The sequence below is a fragment of the Urtica dioica genome, chromosome 10 (assembly GCF_054948205.1).
Source record: "Urtica dioica subsp. dioica isolate 48M chromosome 10, U.dioica_male_clone48M_v1_H2, whole genome shotgun sequence".
Taxonomy (NCBI): Eukaryota; Viridiplantae; Streptophyta; class Magnoliopsida; order Rosales; family Urticaceae; genus Urtica; species Urtica dioica.
This window is the reverse complement of record NC_142765.1, coordinates 3,462,497-3,471,800: the sequence shown is the minus strand read 5'-3', so window position 1 is coordinate 3,471,800 and position 9,304 is coordinate 3,462,497. Positions and strand designations below refer to the sequence as shown.

The 9,304-nt window shown below is 41.1% G+C and overlaps 3 protein-coding genes across 3 annotated transcripts; 2 read left to right on the top strand and 1 right to left on the bottom strand.

The window, feature by feature from the left end:
- Positions 1-301: 301 nt before the first annotated feature.
- Positions 302-1,771, bottom strand: LOC149383091 (uncharacterized). Its single transcript, XM_089627675.1, has one exon. The coding sequence runs from the start codon at positions 1,769-1,771 to the stop codon at positions 302-304; it is 1,470 nt and encodes a 489-aa protein (XP_089483801.1).
- Positions 1,772-4,021: 2,250 nt separating this feature from the next.
- Positions 4,022-6,401, top strand: LOC149383090 (Tetratricopeptide repeat (TPR)-like superfamily protein). Its single transcript, XM_089628430.1, has 3 exons — positions 4,022-4,624; positions 5,121-5,309; positions 5,629-6,401. The coding sequence occupies exons 1-3, from the start codon at positions 4,451-4,453 to the stop codon at positions 6,082-6,084; spliced, it is 819 nt and encodes a 272-aa protein (XP_089484556.1). The 5' UTR covers positions 4,022-4,450; the 3' UTR covers positions 6,085-6,401.
- Positions 6,402-8,236: 1,835 nt separating this feature from the next.
- On the top strand, positions 8,237-9,111 carry LOC149383089 (uncharacterized). Its single transcript, XM_089628431.1, has one exon. The coding sequence runs from the start codon at positions 8,330-8,332 to the stop codon at positions 8,939-8,941; it is 612 nt and encodes a 203-aa protein (XP_089484557.1). The 5' UTR covers positions 8,237-8,329; the 3' UTR covers positions 8,942-9,111.
- The last annotated feature ends 193 nt before the right edge of the window (positions 9,112-9,304 follow it).

Genomic DNA, 9,304 nt, shown 5'->3' with positions numbered 1-9,304 from the left:
TGATGGGTTTGAAGCTAGGGTCAACGTTGAGTTGGTGAGACACCACGTCGATGCTTATGCCTGGCATGTCTTCGGTGGACCATGCGAATGTATTTTTATTTCTTTTTAGGAAGGCTATTATATCCCTTCTTACTTTTCCTTTGAGTTCGGATCCGATCCCAACATGGTGATCTGGGTTAGATCCATCGAGCTGTACTTGGGTTGTTAACTCGGGACGAGGGGAATCTTGTTCTTCCACATGTTCCTCCCCTCCCTTTGTGTCTTGCAGGGTGGAAACAGTGGTTCCGACAGTCGTTAATTGCTATGGGGCACCGTTCAATAATTCTTTCTTTATTTTGTGATTGCTCATGTAACACATTCGAGATGCTTCTTGGCTTCCACGGATTTCCGCGATCCCATTTGGAGTGGGAAAGCGAACACATTGGTGGTATGTGGACGGGACGGCTTTCATACTGTGAATCCACGGCCTCCCAAGTATCATATTGAAGGGTGATGGACAGTCGAGAACCACGAACTCGACGAGCTTATTAATTCCGGCTGCTTGGACAGGGAGTTTGATTACTCCCATAGAGGGCGTTACCAGTCCGTTAAAACCGGTCAGCTCTGTTGGTTCTCTCTCGATGTCGATTTCGTCGATGTTCATCCTGTTCAGAGTATTTCTGAAGATCGCGTCCACTGAGCTTCCTCCATCGATCAGGATCCGAGACACAATGCAGTTTGATACATCTAGTTCGACGACCAGGGCATCATCATGTGGCGCGACCAGCCCCTTTACCTCACTTTCTTTGAAGGAGATTAACACTTCGTCTTCACCTTCCGTGGGAAGACTAGTAGAGGTGTTCTTTAGCTGACGCTGATGAGCCTTTATGGAGTTTATTGATTCCCTACAGAACTTCGAACCTCCAATAATGCAATCGATTCTAGGTTTTGTTTGTGGCTCGGGTTGAGTATCCTGCTCATCATTTCTTCCCCTTTTTCTGGGAGAAGGGTTTCCTCGGGGTTGTGAGTTGAAAGTCTTTTTCTTGGGAGGGGGTCCCAATTCAATTCCTTTCAGCTCCCCTTTAGCGAATTTTTCTGCTAAGACTTTTCTCATTGTTTCGCAATTGAGCGTACTGTGGCCATTGCTTTTGTGGAATTCGCAATAAGCATTAGGGTCTCTAGTCCACTTCTTATTAGTGGCTTCGCTGCGATTCCCATCGTTCACATTGAACGCGAAACCTGGTGGGGCCTCCGCTTTCTTTGGGATTGTATTCCCTTTCCTGTTGGGTCCTACCCCTTGCGAGTTCCCGGGGATTAGACTTCCCGGTGTACTTTTCTTGATACCATGTTTCTTAGCCAGGAAACTCCTTTCCTCTTCGGCTCTTGCGAAGTTCGATGCGCGGTGTATCGCATCTTCAATGGTAGGTGGCCTGTTGACTATCATCTCTTCTCGGAAACGAGAATCATGCCACAGTCCATTTTTTAGAGCGGTCAAAGCCGAATCGTTATCGATGTTCGGGATTTTTGCCATGATGCTTTTGAAGCGAGTCATGTAGCCTTTGAGGGACTCGGAATTGGTTTGCTGGGTATTCCACAGGTCTGCCATGGTGGCCTCGTCTTCAACGAGCATAGAGTAATGCTTAAGGAATTCGGTAGACAGTTTTTGAAAGCTGCTGATCGAGCCTTCCTCGAGCCTGGAGAACCAATCTAGGGCGGCCCCGGTTAGGTTTTCGGCAAACAGTTGACAATATCCTGCCTCGAGTTCGTGTTCATAAAGACGAGCTCGACCCATGGCAATTCGGAAGGCTGTCATGTGAGACTTAGGATTGGTCGTACCGGAGTACTTAGGGAGTCGGACCTTTCCCGCATCTCCAATCTTGACCCTACTAATCTCTTTTTAAAAGGGGGTTCGTCCTGTTTCGGCTACTAGACGGTCGATTTCAGGGGCCGAGCTAGTGGCAGAATGCATCTTTGAGTGAACAGCGCGAAATTTGTCGTCTACCATTTTGCGAAACAACTCTATTTCGGTCAGCTCGGGCCTGTTGGTCACGAGCTCGGATCTTCCTGGGGTCACGAAAGCGACGGCAGCAGCAGTACTAGCGACTGGCTGGTTTTGCGCTGGAGCTTTGTCTGAGCTCGCGGGGGAATCAGATGACGCGGGGAATCGAGCTAATGGGATTTCCCTTTCTTCAGCGCCAAGTGGACGAAGTGCGGGCTGGGGTGGCGATCCTCCCGGGGGAGGAGGAATCCTGCTGGAGCTCGGCAAGGATCCCGGGATGATCACTCCGGGATGTGAATACATCCCTGGCTGAAACACTGGGTAGGATGATCCTATCCTTGACGGGGTGATCGGGATCCTAGAGAAATCCAAACTAGTCACCGTCGGGAGAGCTCGATCCCCTGTCTCCAGGCCGACAGGTCGAACTGATGAGTTCGCGATTTCAGCTGCAGCCTTATCGGCTGCGTACGCGGCTCTGAGCGCGGCCTGTTCGGCAGCCAGCGATTCCAAGGCAGTCCGGGTAGATTGCTGGAATTCTCTATTCTCGGTCGATCCAACGACCAGAGTTTCCAAAAGAGATTTGATCTCGGAGGTAACCTCTCGATTCATCTCATTTTGTTCATTTTCGTTAGCCATACTTCGTGATTTGAGATTAACTCAATTCTTCGAGGTTAGAATTCTTGATTTCGAGTGTTCCCACAGACGGCGCCAAATTGTTGATGTCGAAATCCGTTCCTCAACAATCACGATATTATATATATTATATTGAATATATCGACTTATTTATATGATGTGGATCTCAAGAATTCGTCGTAAATAGAATCGAATTTCGGAGTAATAACGAAGAACGACTTAGATAATAATAGAAACAAATTGAGGAAATAACTTTTATTATAATTGATCACGATTGTACATAGAACGACAGAAAATATTTTGGGAACACAGAATATTGAGGGTACAGAAAGATGATGGATAAAATGTCCCATGCGAGATCTGCTGTTTCCTTTATTTATAGATGAGATCGTCGCTCCTCTTCCGTCGATCTGGTGGACACGTGGTCGGTCTGGAGCGTTCTGCGATGCTGCGTGCGGAGTGGTTTGGCCTATTCCTTCGCGGGGTGATCAACTCGGCGACCGCTTCTTCCGGACTCGCGGGGTGGTCAGCTCGGAGACCGCTTCTTCCGGACTCGCGGGGTGGTCAGCTCGGAGACTGCTTCTTCGGAGCTGACGGGGCAGATGCTGCGAGCTGGTTTTTAGGTGTAATCCTAATCCGAGCGGGCTGGGCTTGGTTGGATTTTATTCACCAATCGGGGCCCAGGATGTAAATCGGGCCTTTGAGAAATGGCCCAAATTACAAGGATTTATTCTGGTACCCACAGTTGTTTAGTCATCAAACATGTAGCTGCTGGTTTTGAGATCGAATCTTAACGACCGCATTTATTTCGCAACAAGCAGTATGCCTCGCACGTTACAACAGAATAATTAATATATTTTAATTTAGAGGGAAAAAATGTCCAGAGACATGTCCATGAATATCTAAGTTTGAAAAAAAATGAAGTTAAAGTTTTTTGGAGATATTTTTATCTTTTTTATTAAAAATAAATATAAATTTGGTACGAATGAACAATACTTATGTCTAGGAGGTCCAATCTCTTTTTCAAACAACATCAACAAGTAAACGACAAACGAAATACGATAAAAAATTATAAAAAATGACAGAAAATGAAAAATAACAATAATCGATGAAAAGCAATGACGAAACAAAAATCACTACCTTCGTAGGCCGCAAATCATTTGGTAGCGGTGGCGGCCATTTAAATCTTTGCTTTAAAACAAGCTATTTTTTCTAAATTTTTTGTTTTCCGTTCTCAGTTTTATTCAAATTAATGTCCTAAGTATATATGTGATTCATAATTTTTACTCTTATTATGTATCTCAATATTTATATCCATTTACAACCAAAACTTTGTTTCAAGGGAGTATCAAAACGCATTTGCAAAACAAATAATTAAACACCGAGTAAGATTAAAAAAAAAACAAATAATTTAACGTGATTATATCAAAGATTTATAACATAAAAAATTATGAGACATTGACGAGGTTTTTCAGCCCTATTTTCGATAGAATCTATGCTAGAAAACAAATTGTTTGTGTTTATTCGTTGGACTTGAACACATGTTGCCACCTTGTCGTACACCCACTTGAAAAATTGAAACGAAATTAACAATTATTATTTATAGAAAAAAAATTTAAACAAAAAAAACAAAATGAAGAAAAAAGATATGTAAAATTTGAAAAATATTCATATCCGTCTTCTAAGTTGTAATCACATTGCAATTATTACAATATCCAAAATTTCAAGTTTAAAACTTTCTCGATTTTCTTTGCACATTCATCCTTAAATCTTCATCAATAGAGCTCGAAATATTCGCTGGGATTTTGTGCGATTCAAGGTCGCACCGACGGAGCATCAATGGCGTCGTTGAACAAGATCGATCGGGCTCAGCAGATGTACAGAGAAGGAAGGTACGAGGAAGCTCTAGGGTTTTTCACCGAAGCTCTTTCCATGGCCAAGACAAACCCTCAAAGAATCTCTCTCCATAGCAACCGAGCCGCTTGTTATTTGAAGCTTCAATATTTCAACAAGGTTGGTCCGTTTCTTGATTCTGGTGATAGAAGAAAATTGAATTTAGGTACTCTTTTTAACCCGGGTGAAATCAGAAAATGCGAACATAGTTTGAGAAGGATCAATTTTTTTTCTTCCCTAAATCAATTTATGCATTTTTTTTATTTTAATTTAGGGACAACTTTTTGGCGATGAAAGCTTTTTTCTTTTTTCATGTGATTGGATTAGTTAAAAACAGGAAATTGAATGAATATAAAATCAAATATTACATTTTGTTAATTTAGGGACACCTTTTTGGAATTGAAAAGTTTTTATCCTTTTCTTTATTCATGCAATTGGAAAATTTTAAACAGGAAATTGGATGACTTAAGAGTAGGAGAGGCATGATTTTGCTGTTGTCATTGTGTTATTGTGTGTAAAGAACCAATCTTTTATTGTTTGTGGTCGTTCTAGTGATCGAATTCAGAAAATTTTCCGAGAATTGAAACCCTTTTGATTGGTTGGTACATATATATAGGCAGCGGAGGAATGTACGTCGGTTCTTGAGCTGGATCAGAATCACACGGGAGCTCTGATGCTGCGAGCCCAGACTCTGGTGACTCTCAAAGAGTACCGATCGTCTCTCTTCGACGTAAACAGACTCATTGAGTTGAACCCTTCCTCAGAAGTCTATTACAACCTTGAAGCCCGCTTGAGGACACAGCTGGTATTTCTTTTCTCTCTTTCCCTTTCATTAACCCCATAAAAGCTCATCATACGTTTATTTATTTGTTATCTATCGATTGACTCAGTATGAGCCCATGGCTACACTCTGTGTTTGACTTTCAAGCGATTGTGAACCACGTGTAATTAGCCGGTTTGTGATGTAAAGGGATTTTGATGAATAAGATGGAGATACTGGCGTTGATCGACTCATGATGAGTCTTGGATTAGGACTTTGTATGCGATTTAAGCGAACGCCTTTTTATTAACGATTTTTTATTTATTTATTTTATTTTTCTTGTTCTTTCCCTGCTCAAGGAAAGTCACTTGCTCCGATACCCGAATCCGAAGTAGAATGGGAAGAGGAAGAAGAAGACAAAGAACCACTCATACAAGAACAAGAACGAGAACAGCTTTCGAACGAGTCGAAAGAGGAACAAAGTGAAATCAAAGAAGTTGTTCATCAGAACTCTGGGGTTAAAGAAGTTCTTGCCTTTGAAATTCCGATAAAGAAGGTAATATCGTTATCGACCGAGCAAGGGAAGGAGGACCAAAAACCCATTTCCGAGGAAAGCAAGGGATTAACGGCGGCCGAGAAAGACCCGAAAGGTTGGCAATCGATACCGAAACCAAAAGGGCACGCCACGCTCGACTACGCCAGGTGGGACCAAGTCGAAGACGATTCCAGCGGAGACGATTCCGATTCCGATTCCGACGAAGATTCTCGGCCGCAATATCGTTTCCGACTGAAAACCGTTGGAGTGAGACCGGTCAAGTGAAGCAGCGTAAAAGGAAGGCCGTACTACCGTACATATGCGAAACACATTGTTTATTCCATTCCGAGGAGTTTCTCGTGCCGAAAGTTTTTTCGGGGAAGGAAAAAAGGGTATATAAGGAATCTTAGCAGCGACGCTTTCGCGGAGAATCCGAATTCGGATTCGGCTCAGATCTCGAAATGCATATTATATCATCAATGGCTATGATGAGGTGTATGTATGATCTAAATGTCTAGGTGATATTGAGTGATTGTACTAATGAATGCTTGAGAAGGAAAAATGAGAGTCTCTGTTTTGAGGGCTCAAAATAGTCCAAGCTCTTTCTTTGTGTTTATCTATATGTATACGTGTATGACTAGAAATGAAATGTCTGAATCAATGTTGGTACAGTGATATGCGTGGTAAAATTGGAACGATTGCTTGAAGAAAGCTTGATCTCCACGCAACTTGGTACGGGCACGCAGTTAATGATAACTAAAGGCCAACAAATGCTAAAATCTGATAGAAGTTGGAAAGATGAGTATTCAAACTCACTAATCAACTCTTCAACAAAACCATTATCGTGTGACCCAAAGGAAATAAATAAATAAATGGATTTGATTGCACGTATATGTCGCCCTCAAATTCAGGCCTTTTGGTTTTGTTTATTCTCTCTCTAATCTATATATAGAAATTTGGTTCAATGGAAAATGAGGTCAAAACAAACCTCTATTATTTTCTTTTTTCTTCTCTCTCTCTCTCTCTCTCTCTCTCTCTCTCTCTCTCTCTCTCTCTCTCTCTCTCTCTCTCTCAAAATGCATCATAATTTCTCTATGGCTGCGTATTTTGTCTTCTTCAACGCATCGAAGATTCTGCTATTCGTTTGTCTGGCTCTCTTGGCTTTGTTCTATGTGTTCGTGTTCACGAAGATAATAGGAGATTTTCGAGAGTTTTTGGCTTTGCAGAGAAAGCGAAACGTCGATGAATTCGCGTCTTTTCTATTTCAGATCGACGCATTTTCGATACGACCGAACGGGTCCTACCACGAGATCCTTAGAAGCCGAGAATGAATGGAATGAATTAGTTTTTCGGGGTTTTTTAAATTCAATTCTTTGCAAACAAAAGTGAGTATTTTTACTTTTGTTCATGTGATAATGTTCGATATGTAACATTTATTTTTTTTTTCTTTATTTGGTTTTTGCATTTATCTCTTTGAATTTTTATTTGTTTGGGGAATATCTATCATTGCTGTTACTTCTTGGTAGAAAATTAAATAGAGAAAACCAAAAAGTAAAATTTGAAGAAAGAGATGATTCATTGCTAAAATAACTTATAAAAAGCTAAAAACAAATAATAATATGTTTGTGTCCTGAAAGAAGAACAAAATTGAATGGATATCACATGTGTTCTATTTGGACATGTTTCTTTGTTTGCTTCTGAAATATATCCAAAAATCAAATAAATGATAAGAAAGCCATAAATTAAAAAGGGCTTAAAAAGCAAAGGGCCTACCATATTATAAAGAAGTTGGGGTTTAGTCATTATAATTGTCATATATCAAAAGCATATGTTAATGTATTGGAGCGTATAGTTGAAATTAAAGGTGATTAAAAAGACTCAATGCCACATTGAGCTGTACTTTATACACAGTGAATGACCAACACTGTTTATAGTTTGAAAAAGAAAATAATTCAGTCAAAATTAGGTTCTTCCTTTCTCAAGATTTCCTTTGAAAATTTATGACCCTAAATCCTTGGCCCAAAAAACAGCTTAGAAATTATTTTAACACAAAATGTTCTGTACATAAAGCACAATAAAAGTTATTAAAAAAAAAAAAATTCACATGAGAAGCTTAGATCTGAACTTGTGCCATGCATTAAAATACAGAAGTATATACATTTACAAGTCATGTGACCGTTGTAGAGAGTCCAAAACGAAAGAAAACATAAATGAAGGGTATTTACGTAAGTCTAACGCTCTACAAGTATGCCCTTCTCTTTGCCGTTACGCAAGGAAAGCCAATCTCACAAAGTAAAATCACCGTCAATCCAAGGGCATATCCGTAAACTCACTCCACCATCAATTCCACCGTCAATCCAAGGGCATATCCGTAAACTCACTCTTAACAAAATTCGACCGTTAATATGGGTTTTAAATTAAACCCCGGGACAGTCCACTCTTTTTCACAATCTCTCATTCTCTTCTCTCTCTCTCAACACACAAAAATAACTTATCTTTGTTCTCTGTCTCACTCTCTTTTCCCATTTCCATGGCCGATCATCAAAGCTCAACAGCAATAACATTAATGGAGTCGAAAACCCCACACCCGCTCGAACAGATCGCGAACAACCCGACCCACAAGCTCCTCCTAAAGCAGTGGCTGAAAGAGGAAGAGCTGATCCTGAGCCGAGCCTCGCTCAAAGAGGCTCAGATCGACTCGGTCCGGAGAGAGATAACCTCTCTCTACATCTTCTTCTTCCTCTTCCACTCGCTCTCGATCCTCATCCTCTTCGGATCATCATCGTCGGATTCGGTGGATTCGTGCCCTAGATCTTGGGTTCCGTCGGTGTGCTCGGTGACGTTCTCGCTGGCGCTGATATGGGCCGTGAGGTACAAGACCGACACCGAGGCCCACCTCGAGAAGCTTCTGAAGAGGGAGAAGGAAGACGGGAAGCTTCTCGAGAGGTGCGTCGGAGAGCTCAAGAGGAAAGGGCTCGAGTTCGACCTTCTCAAGGAAGTCGACGCTCTCAGACGAGCCAAGAGTCTCAGAGTCGAGTCCAAGCCCGTCCGGAAATGGTCCGCTAGGGACTTCGTCGTCTTGTTCTTCTTCGCAGCCTCGTGTCTCGTTCTCGCTTTGATCAGGGTTGTCTTGTGTGATTGATGGATTAAGGGTTTTTTTTTTTGGGTTAAAGTTTAGTGCAGAATATTTTGTTCTGCTTTTTCTAGTTTCTAATTTTGGTTTTTTTATTATTATTATAAAGGAATATGATAAGTTGTAATTTTTCGTTTTTTTGGGGATGTGATGGAATAAAAAGTTTGTTTCTTTTTGAAGTTGCTAGTTTTGGATCTTTGATTTGGTTAATGCGTGGGGTTTGTTTGAGAATGATTTGAGCTTGCTCACTCAATAATGAAAAAAGTACTAATAATCAAAGAAGAATAATAAGAAAGGTTTTTCAATTAATTTTGGTGGGGTCTCTTCATTATTGGGTAAAAAAAAAAAAAAAAAATTCCAGAGAACATGATA

Excerpts from the sequence above, each read along its gene's own strand:
- LOC149383090 (XM_089628430.1), top strand. The coding sequence starts at position 4,451 with ATGGCGTCGTTGAACAAGATCGATCGGGCTCAGCAGATGTACAGAGAA. Across the intron at positions 4,625-5,120 it reads AGCTTCAATATTTCAACAAG|GCAGCGGAGGAATGTACGTC; the intron begins GTTGGTCCGTTT and ends ACATATATATAG. Across the intron at positions 5,310-5,628 it reads CCCGCTTGAGGACACAGCTG|TCACTTGCTCCGATACCCGA; the intron begins GTATTTCTTTTC and ends GCTCAAGGAAAG.
- LOC149383089 (XM_089628431.1), top strand. The coding sequence starts at position 8,330 with ATGGCCGATCATCAAAGCTCAACAGCAATAACATTAATGGAGTCGAAA.
- LOC149383091 (XM_089627675.1), bottom strand. The coding sequence starts at position 1,771 with ATGGGTCGAGCTCGTCTTTATGAACACGAACTCGAGGCAGGATATTGT.